At 44.8% G+C, this 17,775-nt stretch overlaps 1 protein-coding gene across 1 annotated transcript in view; it reads left to right on the top strand.

Moving 5' to 3' along the window:
* Positions 1-17,775, top strand: part of CDC20B (cell division cycle 20B) — a 322,511-nt gene that overhangs the window by 138,145 nt on the left and 166,591 nt on the right. Inside the window, exons 3-4 of the mRNA XM_085631290.1 lie at positions 843-1,074; positions 13,575-13,708. Coding sequence (XP_085487416.1) covers positions 843-1,074; positions 13,575-13,708 — 366 coding nt within the window. The remainder of the gene's footprint in view (positions 1-842; positions 1,075-13,574; positions 13,709-17,775) is intronic.

Genomic DNA, 17,775 nt, shown 5'->3' with positions numbered 1-17,775 from the left:
GCCGAGTGACAAAGTTGCAGTGAGGACATGCAGGTATAAATGCTATGGAAGCGTGTGGGGCACTAGAACGTGTGAGCGCGCCGCCATGTTGGAAGAACCACAATAGAAGGGAAAATAGACTAAGAATTGTTCAGAAAAAGTGGAGAACAAGGATTTCAAAACAACACATTGTAGTTTGTGTGGGAGACAGATTCTTTCTCAGGAATGAACAATAGTAGGTTTCATGTGGCGCAGTGCTTTACAACGTGACACATTTGCCTAGATGCGCCACGTTGTAAATAAGTCACAACATGGTGCATGGTTTACGCCGCCGATGCGTCACAGAAGTGACGCAATGGAGGCGCCAATGTGTCGCAAGGGGCTTGTAAATCTGCCCCTAAATATACATTATAACGTTTACATCTGCAGCAGCGAGTAAAGAGGAGCTGCAGAGGAAGGCCTTATGGGCTCTCCTGACTTTTGAATGGTGTATGGGACTGTTCCCAATGGTTCATGTTCTTGCCAATGGTTCATATGGAGTGTAGTTTTTTCTGCTCAAGAAAGACACCATTATGTTCTTGCCTAAAAGATGAATTAAATATAGATGTAAACACTCCACGTTTTAACGAGGGATATGTGTATTAGTATGCTTAATCTCCCTTACTGTAGAAATAAAATATTGCTGTCTAAAATGCCGCATGGCCAATTTATTTATATCATGGGTGTGTTTTTGTGGCGACGGATGTTGTGTGTAAATCAGGAAGACACATGCACATATGTACTACCAAATTTTCCCGAAGACACAAAATGAAAAAAACCCTTTGAAACATCATTTAATTTCAGTAATCTTTCCTTTATTTCAGACGCCTGAAAAGGGAAAGTGTTCCTACAGTAGATTTAAAAAGAGCATTGTGAAGAGGCTGACAGCAAAGGTTCCTGTTGCAAGTAGCCCCATTGCCACTAGATGGCAGCAGCTCGACACGAGAAACTTTGTACAATTCGAGCATACAATGATGGAACATCTGACTTTCAGTTCATCGTCATCTTTCGAAGAGGATCTGCTTAAAACACCAGAAAATGTCACAGCAATTGCAGGTAAGTGAGCCTCCACCTCTCTCGAGTGAGCTTTCTGTAGGCCACTGATGGGCCAATACAAGGCGATCAGTGCCATTTACTGCAATTCATCAATGTTTATGCAATCTTCAGATAAAACACCCAGGAGCATATTTACAAGCCCCTATCGTCACAGGAACATCACTTTTAACGACGTTCCTGTTGCGATAGGGACTTCGCCTTCTTAACAAGGCAGAGTAAAGACACGTAAAGAGGCTTAACGACGCCTTGTAAATAAGGCAAATACCCTATCGCCACAGGAATGTCGTTAAAAGTGACTTTCCTGTGGCGATACGCACCCTTTCATGCTATACTTAGCGTGAAACGGGTGGGCAATGGGGCGGGTTGTTCCGCCACAACACCCATTGATTTTGATGCTGTCCCTTATTTACAAGGGTGGCCTAAATAGGAGGCGGTGGCAAAATTGAGACCAGGGAAAACCTGGTCTTAACATGGCGAAACGAGAAGAAATGCTTTATTTCTCCTCGTTTTTGCTATTTCTATGTGTGCTGCATTGTGCAGCATACATAGAAACAGCAAAACACCGTGAATGATTGTTTATGTGCAGGAAGGTATCCCATCCTGCACATAAACAATCATTAAAAACAAGCATTGGCATAGCCAATAGGTCTCGCCTTTGGGACCTTAAGTGTTTAGCCATGCAACAGTTGCATAACTAAATACTTATAAGGTCCCAAAAGCAAGACCTATTGGCTATGCGAAAGTGAAAGTAATCGCGGTAAAGCGCGTCGCGCGCGCCCGCGCTCATGCACTGTAGCTCTAGGCTGGCCTGGTAGCACTTTTTAGAGCCCTCAATAAATCTCGCCAGACCAGAGCATGCGCTGGGTCAGGCGAGACCTAAAAATACATGTACACGCATACTCTGCCTTTCAGTCGGTCATTGGTCTGTTGAAGCGTGATTCACATTTTGCTACCGCCCTCCAGAGCATGGGTCACTGCCAGCCCGCTATATCCTTTGGCTGTCTTGCACTTACAATGGCAGAAATTGGTCTAATCGCATGTGCACATCCTGAAAAGGAGTGCACTTCACTGCCAGGGCTGGTGTGCACGGGCTGCTGGGTCACTTCTTTATTTGTATTTCACATGTTTACAATAAAAGTAAATAAGAAAAACATTGCATGCTTGCCAAGAACAGACCTTTTGACTTTGCCATCGCTTGTTATTCAAAGTGGATACATCCGGTGCCTCTGGACTGAAACAACTATTTCCTTTCTGAGCTATTACTGAATGAACAAAAGGTGGTTTAGCTGGAAGTAGAGCAAAGGAGTGACTCACCTGGCCTAAGTGTTGTGGCTTACCACCCCTTATCTTTCCCAGTGGCTAACCTAAGCTCAGGTAATGGCAGGGGCGGAGCTTGACACAGGGCCGCCTCCTTTATTTAAATTATTATCAGCACCACACGTGAAATAGTAAGAAGCCCACATATACAGGAGAATGCATCCAGCTATTTGTGCTTGATTTTTACCCTGTAGCTGTTACAATGATCTTGCATGTGGGCAGCATTGTGATGATATTATGATCCCACTCTGTGATACTTATTTCATCAAATGAAGAGGAATGAAAAGCTGAGTTGGCCACAACAAAATTTTAGCCTGTGAAAATGAAGTTGCCCACACAGTTCCACAGTAGCATTAACCCACTGACTTTCCCTAAAGATTAGAACTGCTGGCCAAAAATATCTGATGATCCGCAACATCAGCGGGTTAAAACAATCTCTGCAGAATTTTGTGTGTACCGAGCAGGCCGTACCTTCCAATACTGATTAAATGTCTCCCCAGTGGCTAATATTTCTGCTGACCACAGTATTTGCAATCTGTAGGTCACATATACTGCTCGTCTTTATTTTACACATGTGGGTGTAGCCGATAGGCCACACTTGACTATCCTGCTTATTAGGATATGGGTGCATGTAATGCTTGGGACACACATTTCAATGTGGCAGGCACAGTGGGCTGACTGCTACCTCTGACACAGACAATGGTCGTTAGTCAGTAAGTTCAAATCCCAGCAAGCAGCTGTCAGTCTTCCATCGGCTTGGAAATTAAAAATTATTAACTTGGATAATAGCAAGCCTTGGTATTTACAGTGCTTCTGAAGTGCAGTATTAAGCGCTATATCAAGTCGAGATCGGTTGCAATGAACACCTTTTATAATAACCAAGATTTTTTGTAATCATTTATTTACATAGTAATTAGTAGAAGCATCAGTGACTTAAATGTTCAATACATGTGTATGTATGTTGTGCACTCGATAATCGTTATTTTGTTTCCTTATCTTGAGCATTGTTGGTGGTCTCTCGTTGCTCTACACACATTTTGTTACCTTTTAGTTGTTAAATGATTTGCGTTTTCAGACGACTTAAAAATGTCTCGTGCCTTCAAAACTTTCCATGCAGTTTGTATTCAGCTGTGAATTGGAGCAGCTTGTAATCTAGGACTGATGACAGATCCTCTGACAAAGGATATTAATGGACTGTTATGAGGTCGGCCGCTACAGAGGGGGCTTGGACTGTCTCTTTCCTTCACTGTTAACTCCCTGCGAAATCTAGACATCCTTATATGGAAGACCAAGAGAACTTGATATTAATAGGAGGAAGTCGAATTACACGCTCCAACATACTTTAGTGTTTGTTAAAAAAATCAGGCCTGGCTGATGTTGTTCCTTATGCAATGGTGCTAGTTAATATGTAGGTGATTTGAGCCAGGTGCAAGTCGATACTGGCTAGGTTTGTCCTTGCCATGTAACCAGCCTTAGTAGCTGCCAGGATGAGCAGTGTGATTTGCTTTGAAACCACCAATTGCTTAAAGAGGGTTGGTCCAAAGGGTCTGCTTCAGATTGTTGCACTGAAGTTGAGATCTTTATAGGTATCCAGTTAAATGAGCACCATGTCAGCTTGGTAAGGTGTTGGTGTCTAGGTCTTGCCTTTGGGACCTTATAAGTGTTTAGCCATGCAACAGTTGCATAACGAAATACTTATAAGGTCCCAAAAGCGAGACCTATTGGCTATGCAAAGCAGCCATACGGCCACGAAAGTGACAGTGATCGCGATCGCGATCAAACATCAAAGCAGTGAAATCGCGGTAAAGCGCGGCACGCGCACCCGCGCACATGCACTGTAGCTCTAGGCTGGTCTGGTAGCACTTTTTGGAGCCCTCTCAATAAGTCTCGCCAGACCAGCGCATGCGCTGGGTCAGGCGAGACCTAAAAATGACGATTTGCAACTTCTATGTGTGCTGAACAATGCAACACACATAGAAGTTTCAAATCGCCATTTGTTATTGTTTATGTGCACATAAACAATCATTCCCTCAATGCAGGCACCCTTGCACTATGGTGCAAGGGTGCCTCTGTTGGTGCTAGGCAGCTTAATTTAGCGCCAGCACTCGGGAAAACGCAGGGATGTGCTGTATCTTTGTAAATATGGCTCATCCCTGCATTTTTGGAATAGCGGAGCATGGTGTTAGAATTTTATGCTTAATGACCTTAATGACTCATTTAGAATCTTACACAGATTCTGCCCCGTTTATGATACTCGGGATTTTAACTTCCACCTGGAACGTGTTGATAATTCAGATATAGAGAGATTATTAGATAACCTAGCTACCTTTGGCTTTACCCAGTTGGTTTTAGAGCCCACCCATCAGGCTGGTCACATTTTAGATGGTATTCTTTCAAATAACTCTGAAATGCTCGTGTCAAGAGTTGCACCTCTTCCATGGACAGACCACTATGCGGTCCACTTTAAGATCAGGATCCCGCTGCTAACTCAGGAAACACAAGTAAAACCAACCAGGGTAAAGTCCAGATGTTGGAATAAAGTCAACGCCGACGATCTGTTAGTAGCCCTTGGTCAAGGTCCCCTGTCGCTGGCTAAAAATAACAATGAGGCAGCCTCTGATTTTATCAATTGGCTCCGGACAGCAGCTGACCAGGTAGCCCCAGAAAAATGGTCTACTATTAGGAGACTTAAGCCTTCGTCCCCTTGGTACAACCCACAACTGAAGAAACTAAAGGTGAAATGCCGAACAGCTGAACGAAAGTGGCGGCGAGACTATGATAATGTCATGAAAATAAATTACAATCTTGCCCTCAAACAATATAAAGAGGCAATTATTGAGGCAAAAAAGCAGTTTTACACCACTAAAATCGATGAAGCTGGCTATTCTTCTAGGGAGCTTTTTAAAACAGTAAATTTGCTTTCTAAATCACAGCTTGGCAGTATCTTTCATCCAAATCAAACTATGTGCAATAAGCTAGCAACATTCTTTCAGAATAAAGTTCAAGTTATCTACGATAACCTTTCTGAAGCTCGAATGGTCCCAGATAAACTACTTCTATCACAGTCAATGGCAGAATTACCTGATATGGATCTAACCAGATTCCTAGCGATTAGTAAAGATGAGGTTTGTAAACTGCTCCTCTCTATAAAATCTGGTTCACCTAAAGACCCCTGTCCTGCTATTGTGTTACACTCGGGGGCTAGTAGAATTGGCGACGAATTGACGCCGCTAATTAATCAAGTCCTGGAGTCTGGTAGCTATCCAGTATGCTGGAAAAATGCTACGATCAGACCTATTCTAAAAAAAAACACCTTAGACCCTATGGAGCCTAAGAATTATCGGCCGATTGCCGGTCTGCCTATAATGGCCAAGATCTTAGAGAAGTCGATGAATAAGATACTGATGGACTATCTAGATGCTAATGATCTCCTGGACCCAACTTAGTATGGTTTTCGACCTAACCACTCGACCGAATCAACCTTAATTGTAGCAGCTGAGGAGATTCGGAGAACAATTGATCATAGGGGTAATGCAGTCCTTGTGTTGCTTGACTTGTCGGCAGCCTTCGACACCGTGAATCACACGGTGATGGTTCAGCGGCTACGGGACGTAGGGATTGGGGGTTCGGCTCTGTCCCTCCTATCCTCATTTTTGGACGGGAGAGTACAGAGCCTGTACTGGGAGGGCCTGCAGTCAGAAAGCTTTCATTTGCCCTGTGGGGTTCCCCAGGGATCAGCATTATCACCAACGATTTTTAATATCTGTATGCTGCCCCTGGCCAGTCTCATTAGGAAGCATGGTTTTGCTTTTGTGTCATATGCAGATGACACCCACTTTTTTTGACGCTCTGATGATGATGCAAGGTGATGCAAAGCCACTATGTATGGCTTTGCTTGGTCTCATAGATATGGAGAAAGACAAATCAATGCAAGACTTTGCCTTGCCTTATTCTGCATCAAGGAGGTGTTCCATTGGCGTTGCAGGGGGTTTTCCCACGCAACATCCATGGGTTTGACCCTGCCCCAGATCTACTTAATCACGTAATCCTGGTGTGGCCATAAAACCTTACGCCTCCTCAGAGCAGGCATAATGAGGAGATACATTTGTATTTCTCCTTGTTTTTTCCTCTTTCCATGTGTGCTGCAGCACACATGGAAAGAGAAAACGCCTCTCAGGATAGTTTATGTGCAGGAAGGTGTCACTTCCTGCATTAAAACAATCCTGCCTACATTGGTGCTAGGCATCAAATTGCGCACCAGTGCAGGGGTAAGGTACAGGAATGCACCTTATTTCACAAGTATGCAATTGAGATTGATGTTGGGCAGTGCAGCACTAAAACTTGCAGTGGTGCACTATGCCAATTCCCCGTAAATGAGGGCCATGGTTTTTAGCGCAATGCCAAATTCACTAACACTAGTAAACCTGGAAATGCGTCAAAATGGTACGCCTCCCAGGGGAGACATAGGGAGGAGAAATATGTTTATTTCTCCTTGTTTTTTCTTCTTTCTACATGTGCTGAATCCTACAACACATGTAGAAAGAAGGAAAAGCCTCAGAGGATTGTTTTTGCTCAGGAAGGTGTTCCTTCCTGCACAAAAACAATTCTGCCTTCAGCACAGTCACCCTTGCATCGGGGGAAAGTATGCCTGTGTTGGCAATTGGCAGCTACTAGTGTGCTAGCACAGAGGGAGAGCAGGAATTCACCATAGCTTAGTAGATATGGCGCAATCCTGCCCTCTCCATTTGATGCAGCACAGCACGTTGTCTTGCTGCATTGCTCCAAATATTAGTAAATCTGCCCCCGTCAATGTCTTTGTTTTCATTATGTTAATGGCATCAAGGTATTATGCTTCAGATTGCTCCCAGCCAGGATGAGCCTTTAACAAAAGGAGTTCTGATGGCCTGTTAAGAGAGGCATTTATGTTGGTCCAACTGGAACTTTAAAAATGAGAACTTCACCCACTGCTGTTTGCTGCTCTGCACACAAAGCACATAAGGTGTGGGTTCACTTGGACACAGTCAGCAAAACGTTTCTGGCGTCAGCCCAGATCCTGGATCTGCTCAATAGTAAGTACTGGGTCCAGAATCTAACTGCGTCCCACTCTGTTCCACCACTGGATGTGAACATGCTCAACAAGGCCAAGGAGCCTATTCACCCCTAGCCAGCGGCTGTGCATGGGTTCATGGGCCAGTAAGGTAAATGTGCCTCCCTGGCCGCTGCTTGTTTGGTAAAAACAGTCACAATTAGAGTGCAGTGAGACTCTCAAACCCCAGGGCCATAGTGCCACTGCACCCATCACATCATTGATAGCAATGCCCCTGCCCCAAGTCATATTGAAAAATGTTGTCTGAAAACCGGGCCTTTCCAGGGCCCTCGAATGCAGCCAGATTTTCCATGCTCTCCATATGCAAAGTAGCTGAGAGATGTTCCTAGTACTCTCTGTGGGGCTATTCACAAATGCATTCTGGAGCACTTAAAGTAGTACAGATGTACTACCCTTTTATGTACTCTTATATACATTTGTGAATCGCCTCTAAAACATCTAAAATTTAAATAAAATGAGAATATTCAGGGAAAATCCAAATACATTTCGAAAGGACTGTGCCCTTTTTGCAGTATCACTAATAGGAAGTTGGATGTTTTGGAGCCGATTCACAAAGGCATGTAAGAATACGTAAAAGATCATTCCAGTCATACTACTGCTCCCACTCATCAATGCTTTAGTGAATAGCACCTCATGTTTGTTTGCACAGAGATTATCTTTGACACCCTTTGGTATTTCCATTGTGGGTAGTTGTGTCCTGGTTGGGAGTTAGTGTGAGGTCAGGGAAACTGGCTTATAGTTTGCTGCTGTTGTGCTGCTCACTAAGATACACTCTGAACTGACAAGTTGTATAAGAGACAAATAAAAATCAGAAAGCATTACACTCTCTTAAGTTCCCCGGAACAAGCGAACAATTTTCAACATGAATAATCGAAATTGCAGAGAGATGTGTTGCATCCTGTTTTCAGGTTAGGCAAGAAGAGCAGCATGTTTTCTCGGGGTTTGACCAGCAAGTTACACTCATTTTAGTGGTCTTCAGCTGATCGGCTGGGCCAGAATTTTACAGTCATTGAAATAAACTGGCCTTCACTGACCTGGTAGAGTCCTGCCTTCTGTGTTCTGAAATCCCAACCAGCCTTGGGGATATCTCATTGCCTTTAGTGCATCTATCTACTGGTGCAGATTTTACTCAGAATGATGAACAGTTTTCTGAGTGGACAGCATGGTATTTTGGCCCTACATTGGCAACTTTTTTTTTAATTTGAAACATGCACCCAGAGCAGGACTTTGTTTCTGAAAGTCAAACAAATCAATCAATTAATCAATCAATCAGGTTTTATAAAGTACAGCTTATCACCTGATAGGGTATCCAGGCGCTTGCAGGTCCTAGAGGCGTTATTAGAACATCCAGGTTTTGAGGGCTATTCGGAATTCTGGAAGTGACTTGTGGTTCAGATTTGCGTGGGGAAGTTGTTCCATGTGTTTGCTGTGGTGTGGGAGAAGGAGCGTCTTCCACTTCTGCTTCAGTAAATGCTGGGAGTATGGGCAAGTGAGAGGGAGGCGGAGTGTAGTCTTCTCGATGGTTGGTGGAATTTCAGGCAGTGGTTAATGAAGGCGGGTCCTTCGTTGCGTAGAACCTTGTGTGCGTGGGTCAGCAGCGTGAATTGGCATCTCTTCTGTACGGGAGCCAGTAGAATTTCCTGAGGTGGGGTGTGGTGTGGGTTCATTGGGGAAGGCTGAGGATGAATCTGGTTGCGGTGTTCTTTATGGTCTGATGTCTATGTAGGAGGTGTGTAGCGATTCCTACGTAGAGGGAATTGCCATAGTCCAGTCGGCTGGTGATGAGGGCCTGTGTCACAGTGCATCTTGTGTGTAGGGGTAGCCACTTGAAGATCTTATGCAGCATGCGCAAAGTGAAAATGCAGGAGGAGGAGACTGCGTTGTTTTGTGATTTCATGGTGAGCTTGTTGGCAATGATGATTCCGAGGTTTCTGGTGTGGTCGGAGGGAGTGGGTGCCGGTCCTAGGTCTGCTGGCTATCAGGAAGTCGTTCCATGTGTTGCTGCTGTTGCCGAAGTTCAGTACTTCCATCTTGTCTGTGTTCAGCTGCAGGAAGTTGTTCTTCATCGAGTCATCAACACTTGTCATGCATCTGAAGTGTTCCTGGTGGTGGTGGGGTCATCGGTGATTGAGAGGATGAGTTGAGCATTGTCTGCATAGGAAATTATGTTGAAACCGTGGGATCTGACGATGTTGGCCAGCAGGGTCATATATGGGTTGAAGAGCGTGGGGCTGAGCCCTAGGGGACACTGCAGGTGATTTCCTTGGGTTCAGAGGTGAAAGGTGGGAGTTGGATTCTCTGAGTTCTTCCAGTGAGTAAGGAGGTGATACATTTGAGAGTTTCCCATTGGAAGCCGATGTGGTGGAGTCTTTCTATCAGTGTGTGGTGGGATACGGTGTAGATGGCTGGAGAGAGATGTTTCTCCTCGATCGAGGAGGGTTCGGATGTCGTTGGTGACTGCGATCAGGTCGGTTTCAGTACTTTGATTGCTACGGAAGCCGGATTGGGAGGCATTGAGTAGCTGGTTCTGCTCCAGGTGTGTCATGAGTTGCTTGTTGATGATCTTTTCCAGCACCCTCACTGGAAATGGGAGCAGGGAGATTGGCCAGCCATTTTGGAGTTTGCCTGGGTTCATGAAGGGTTTGTTGGGTAGTGGTCTGACTTTGTCATGTTTCCAGGCATCAGGAAATGTTGCAGTGGTGTTAGAGGTGTTGAGCAGGGTGGTGACTTCCTGGCTGATCTTTTGGTTTTTGAGGTTGAAGATGTGTTGGGGGCATGGGTCAGTGGGAGCTCCTGTGTGGTTAGATTTCATGGAGAGGGGGTTCCAGGTGGTCAGTCTGTGATTCGTGTCAGTTGCAGTGGTGGCGTATTTGTCGAGGAAGTCCGTAGGTGTGGGTTGGGGTTCGAAGTTTCTGTATATGGTTGAGATCTTGTCGTGGAAAAAGTCAGCAAGGTTGTCGCGCAGCTCCTTTGAGGGTATGATGTTGTTTTCGCTGGCAGCAGGGTTGGAGAATTCCTTAACTATGCTGAAAAGTTCCTTGATGTTGTTGGCGCTGGTTTCAATGCGTGTGGCTAGGGCTGTCTTCTTTGTTGCCCCCAGCAGGCAGTGGTAGAGGTTGTGGGGGGTCTTGAAGGCTGACTTGTCGGAGGTGTCATTGCTGGCGTGCCTACTCTTCTCCAGCTGTTTGCTGTCTCATTTTGGTTTTCTGAGTTCTTGGGTGTACCAGCTGGCCTTTTTGGAGGAATTTCTCTGAATGTTGCTCTTGATGGGGGCAATGCTGTCCCCACAATTGGTGATCCAGGCGTTGAAGTTCTTCACTCCCTGATCAAGGTTGGTGGCAGGAGCGGGGTTGGAGGTGTTGAGGGCGTCCGTCCAACTGCTCTCTGAGATTTTGTTCCACCTCTGATTGGGGGCCCTGGCCATCTTGGGAGTGACGGTGCAGTGCGTCAAACGACACTGGGAGTTTTCTCTTAAAGTGTTGGGTCATTTCTGTTATTTCCTGTTTGGGACTACCAAGCTTTCCCCACGCTATCTCAAGGTGTTTTGACATTCTATTCGAGGGACATTTTTTATGCTTTCCTTCCACAGTTTAGCATGCACACCACTCTAGACATGCTTTAAAAAACTACTGGATTACCCTATTACTATAAGTGCCTGCAACCACCAGCACAAACGATGTAATTGGGCACCACAGGTGACTGCCATGTTTGGCCTTTCATTTGCATAGGGACTCTGCTGCCTCTCACATAAAGAACCTGGAATCTCATCTGTTTTCATCACACTCGATAATAAATAATAAAACCCTACAGGGCAAATCTCCGAAGCTTCTGATAGAATCAGTACTAGGTGTGCAATGTAGACCCCATTACGCTAATCATTAACGAATAGCCCCTTGGTCAGCATTTATTCTTGGCTGGTACGGGGAAAATGGAACAACTCTATTTTGCACCAAGTTTACTGCTTGCTTCACAGAGAATAGAGGCAGCTTTTGATCCCAAGTTCATATTTCTTGAAGTGTTTCACTGCTGCAAAAAGGGGGTCATTGCTTTTGGCAATATTTGACTGATTATATCAGAGGAAACGGAGCAGACAAATTTGGGCCATTTTTTAATTGTGAAAGAGAGAACTAGGATTTAGGAAACCCAAGAGTGCTTGGTTCTGTTATGGATGTCGGAAATAGGTTCCAAAAGCTTTAGGGGTCGAAAAACTGCGGTTTGTGAGGACAAACTGCGTTTTTTCTTTGCAAATTTAGGGTATATGGAATTTATGAAGAAGGGGAAACTGGTGTGATGGGTTTTCCGCATTGTTAATGCAGGAGAAAGGGCGGGAATAAGAATATTCCTGTGGCAACTGCAGGAGTAAGTGAACACCCACAAACGTTTAAGCTAGTGTGTATTTACACCGCCCTTGCAGGTAGATTCGCACCTCAAACTGCAAACATTCTGCAAAGGAAGGAGTGCACCTTTCCAGGATGTGCATTTAGGGAGCAACTCCGTAATGCATAGGAGTAGTATGCAGGGCCATGTGGATTGTTAAAACATGAGGGTAATCTTGCGTGACGTTTGTAGGCGAGGTATACCCTGCTGTACATCTTTCATGGAGATGAAAGGCAAATCGCGTTTTGTGTAGTACGCATATTTCGCTCACTACCAGGGAAATTTTCCTCAGGTGAAAAACAGCAAAAACGAATAAGGGCACCTCCACTTTTCTGCATGACGTGATTTACTCATGCACGCATTTCTACCCAGTGGAAACTCCAATTGTATAGATTAGCAGGAATATTTCTGGGATTTTTAAAATCTAAAATTATCAGTAAGGGCCTGATTACACCGAAGCCGTGGTGAAGGTGCAGTGGTGGTCGTGGACCGCCACACCAGTGGTCCGACTGCCGCATTACGAGCACAGCGGTCGGACCGTGAGGGACCGCCGCAACAGCCAGGGATCCGTGATCCCCGGTGGTGGGGTGGCGGTCCTGAGGCTGCAATATGCTTGGCGGTGCCACTGCCGTGCCTCCAGGGATATTATCACTTTTCATGGCGGTGAGTCCGCCGTGAAATGTTTGGCAGTGAGGAAAACAAAAGGGCCCCCTTGTGCCTCTGGACCTGGCGACACATGCAGGGGGCACTTGGTGTGCCCCCCTGCTGTGTACGTGCACCTCCTGTTCCTGCATGGCTAGGGCTTAACAGTCCATGCCATGCAGGAACGTCCTTTGATGTTCCTAATGTGGTGCTGATGTTCCTAATGTTTGAAAGGCACCGCCGTGGAAACGCCAAAGAACTGCCCGCCACACTCCGAAAATACTTGTAATCTGGCGAGCGGCCTGCGGTGAGCTTTGGCGGTGCGGGAGTGGAGCGGCATCGTAATCAGGCCCTCTCTGCAGGCGTGCATTTCAGGCTTGTTTCACGTGGGCCTTCTGTATCATGTCCCTTAGACAAACAATATAAAATCAATTTGATCAGTTTTACCCTCTGTGCAAACTATATGAAATTTGACCAAAACCTGTAACTGACAGAATTGTTATTCATTCGTCATTGCATTTTGTGGTCACTCTGTCGTTCTTTTCATATCTAATTGAAGTGTCAATATTTTTATAGCTGCAGAGTGCCCTTTCCAGCGACTAGTTAGTACATCATTTTTTTTTTTTTAACTTTTTTTAACATTTACGGTTGCATTGACACTTACGCCTGATGATTAATTTCTTGCCCGTGTCTCAGCCCTCTTCTGTTTTCGGGAGGCTGACTTTCATGTCAACCTGTGACCTTTTAGTTTGGTTTATATTTTTTGTTCTCACAGTTACAAGGGGTGGTATGTCTCACAAGCCTTTTTCCACCACACTTTTCTCACCTTCTTCCTCTATCTAATCTCTGTGCCAAGATGTACTCTGTACTGACAACTGTTCTCAAATGTATGTCAAATATAATTGTGGCTATATTTTTATTTTAATTTCGTTGGAGAAGGCTTTATCCGATTTGATAATGAGTGATGTGAAAAAAGAGTGATGGCAAAAATGTTACATAAATGATGATTTTAATTTTAATTACATGGTGTAAAGAAAATGCTAATCATGTTTTACAGCGACTTCGAAAATGCCCTTTACAGCCTGTGCTACTGAATGGTCAAAACCTGTTACGTGCACAGGTCGACGTACCTCCCACCCCAACTGTGCTCAGGGGCGAAGCCAGTTCAGACACCAACGAATGAGCAAACAGGTAGTAAAAAGTATTTATTTTTTCATGAAAGGTGGCGGTTAAAAAAAGTAACGCTTAACATAAAGACACATATTTGTAAATATGTAAACATAATTTGTCGCCTTCTTGTTTAGTTTGAAACAACCTTCCTCGATCATTTTAAAATGTGTATGGTATTCTGAGCTGTGTCTGGGGAGTCTTATTAGCATATCATTTTTTGGGCATCCCATTTAGACTGCTGTTTGTGTGGATACACTGAGAACTAATTTAAATTTTAAGTTCCATTTTATAGTCTGATATAAAATAAAGATGACGAAATAAGACTTGACAAATAAATATGCAAGTTTGTCAGCTTCAGCACAAATGTTCATCCACTAAGGAGTTTGAATTTGTAGTTAGAACTGACCTGGCTGCTGCAATGCTAAACTTACGTCATTGCTAAACCTGGTTTAGTAAATATGCTAGACATCACCTCAGTAGACTGGTCAGACCACCATCAAATTCTCTTCCAAATATCCACACAAGAAACCAAAATTAGAGGTCGAAAGAGAAGGGAAAAAACATGGGTGAGGGATTTCAGCAACGTAAACAGAGCAGAACAGGCGGATGTGCCAAACCGCCTTGGCACCCTGGTCTGACTAAACATCGGTTCATGATCTAACAGTACCTCGGTTCAACCAAAACATTAGCAATGAAAGAAGACAACGAAGACAGTGGTAATGAATATGGAGGAAGGACCCAAACATTACCCACCTTGAACAACTGAGAATGCACAGAATCTCATATTGAAAGACGATCCTGAAAGCCAAAACAACAGCGATCAGGTCTCATCTTGATAAAGTGAAGAACAAGCCTAGAAAACTCTTTGACATAATAAAGCAACAATCAGGAACATTTTCAGAACCCACAATGGCTAACAACTCAGTGGAGATTTGCAACGCCTTCTTTCTTTAATGACCAAATCGCAACCATAAGTAACTCTATTCCCAGCTTAGCAAGTACCCAACCTAGAGAATTAACCAACCCCATCCTCACAACACACACCATATATACCAACCAACACTCCCCAAATGTCCCAAGGAAAAACAAAACCTTCTGGAACCGTTTCAGACCTATGTCTGAGAGGGAATCCAGAAAACCATGCAATCAATGAAACCTACCACACATTTTGAAGATCCCATTCCCCCACACCTACTGAAGAGATCCAGCAATCCGTTACTCCCTTATTTACCAAAATTGTGAACACATCTCTCCAACAAGGATCCCTCCCAGATTGCCTAAAGATGGGCCAAGTATCCCCCCCACTAAAAAAACGGGCTCAGATTGGAAAGAGTTAAGCAAATTTTGACTGGTATCCAGTCTGCCTCTCCTGGTGAAATGGATAGAAAAATGCGCCCACGATCAACTACCGTGAACACAGTAAGGGACAAATGTATGACGGTTTTTAGCGTGCGCAAACGGGCCCATGTACAAACAGTATTTTGCAACTCTCAAATAAATTGAGACTCGCAAAATACTGTTTTGCGACTCGGTATTTGGAAGGGGCGTTCCCATCCAAATAGCGAATCCATAGCCATGTACGAATGTTTTGCGATCACAAATGCGGTTGCAAAACAATTGCAAATTACCATCTACTTCAAGTAGGTGGTAATGCATTCGCAAATGGGAAGGGGTACCCAGGGAACCCTTCCCCTTTGCAAATTCATGCAACATTTTTTTAAGGGCAGGCAGTGGTCTCAGGGACCACTGCTTGCCCTTAAAAATGAAATGAAAACGTTTCATTTTATTTTTTTAAATGCATCCTTTTTCCTTTAAGGAAAACGTGCTGCATTAAAAACAAAAAGCTGCTTTATTTAAAAACAGTCCCAGACATGGTGGTGGGAGGGCCAGCCATTCCAAATGGGGTCGCAAAATGCGAGTGGCTCAATAATATTCAGGAGCCTCGCATTTTGCGACCCTATTGGGAATCGCAAACAGTGTCCAAGACACTGTTGTACATGCCAAACAGCGAGTCGCAAATTGCGAGTCGCAAAAGCGACGCAATTTGCGAGTCGCTATTTGGCAGGTCGTACATCTTGCCCCATGACTTTTGACCTATTAGACAATCACCAGTCTGGGCTTAGACCGGGAAACAAAAGTGAGGTTGCCATGCCGAACATTCTAGATACATACAGACTTCACTAGACCAGAATGAATCCTGGCTCCTGATACTTATGGATTTATCTTCGGCGTTCGACATGGTCAGCCATGAACACCTCAGAAGAACTCTTGAAATCAGAATGGGTCTATCGAGAGCCGTCTGTTAGACCTGGCACCTTGGTGTGGGTCTCCCTTCCATTTTTGCTGGTGTTAGATGCTTTGGACACTGTGCCACTGCTGTCCAGTGCCACAGTGCAAGTGCTCCCTATGGTAAATTGATGTATGGATTAGTGATTCCATGATTGGTTGGTTTGGTTTACCTGTCAGACCCTAGTACAGTGCACCAGGAGTGCCCAGGGCTGCTAATCCAAATACTGCTGGTGGGCTTGCAGCACTGGTTGTGCCACTCACAGAAGCAGCCTGTAAAAGTGTGTCTAAGGCCTGCCATTGCAGAGCCTGCGTGCAGTCTGCTACTGTCATGCTGACTGGGCAAGTGCACCCACTTGCCAGTCCCTAAACCTTCCCTTTTCGTCATATTAGACACCCCTATGGTAGGCCCAAGGGCAGGGTGCATTGTAAGTATAAGGTAGGACATGCCCTGGTGTGTGTGGCATGTTCTAATAGTGAATTACAACCATTTTCGTTTTTCACTATTTCAAGGCTACCTATTCTTCATAGGTCAGAATGGGAAGTTTGATTATTACATCTTATAATCCTAACTGACTCAGGGAACATGGTAGAAATTCGAATTTAGTATGCCTGAACTCAGAATGATAAAATACATCTTTTAGTGAAGTTGGTTTTAACATTCTGTGTTTGAAAATACCACTTTTAGAAAGTAGGTATTATCTTTTCTAACCATCCAATCCTACCTCTGCTAGGCTGTGTATTTCTTGTCTGGAGTTTGAGTGACAGGGACTGGGGGATTCCAGGAGACAGGGTGAGTCAGCACAGGGCTGAATAGAGCGATCTGTATCTAGATGGGTGGGAGGAGTTGCACCTGGGACCTGAATAGGGCTGTGCCTTCCCTCCACAATGCAGGCTCCACCTCCTGTGGTGTGTCCGATGTCTCTGCCCTGCACTCTGAAAGGAAAGAAGGAGTCATGTAAATAAAGTGCTCCAGGACTGACTAGAATTGGTTTGGACTAGGCAAAGGCATCTCTGCCTTCAGAGAACAAAGAGAAACTGGGTATCAATATTGGGACCTGTTAGAATCCGGGGTCTCTGGTTGGCGCAGGTATGCACTTGCGACAAGCAGGGACCCTTTCCTCTAAGTCAGGGCGTAGGATTACCTCTTTAAAAATAACCCCTGCTCACCCTCTAGGTAACGTGGCGCGAGCAGTCAGGCTAGATTTCCAGAGGGCATTAGGTTAAGCGTTCAAGTTGTACCACACAATAATCACCACCCCACCACACAAATACACAAGGCTGTATTTGTATTAATATAAAGTTCTTTATATAAAAGGTTTCTTTAGGCAGGTTGTCAAAAATACAGTCTTTAACTTAAATAAGGTTCCAGTTACTCTTGAAGGCTTTCAGGCAGTCCACAGTTCTTAAAATGGCAAAATTGTACTTAAAATAGCTTCTTTAGGGTGTCTGTGCGCTTCGTAGCGCCTTGCGTACGCTTCGTACGAGGTTTTGGACGTCACTTGCCGTTTCTCACGCTTCTTGCGTGAGCACGCGTACTCGGGACGTGAACCGTACAGACCGTACCTTCGTTGGTACGTGTCGTACACGTCCGGTACGCCTCTTGCCAAAGCTCACGCTTCCCGCATGAGCGCCGTCAATGTATCTAATGCTGGACGAGCCGTACCTCCGTCAGGACGCTTCGAACAGCTGATTTCGAACCGTACAAAAGCTCACACTTCACGCATTAGTCACGTAGCGGGTCTACAGCGCTAGTACGGCCCGAACAAAGCAGCGGATGGGTCGTACTTCAGCGCGCTCGC

This window comes from Triturus cristatus, chromosome 2_1 (genome assembly GCF_964204655.1).
Source record: "Triturus cristatus chromosome 2_1, aTriCri1.1, whole genome shotgun sequence".
Taxonomy (NCBI): domain Eukaryota; kingdom Metazoa; phylum Chordata; class Amphibia; order Caudata; family Salamandridae; genus Triturus; species Triturus cristatus.
Note: the sequence above shows the minus strand (reverse complement) of the source record. Positions and strands in the feature narration are given on the sequence as shown.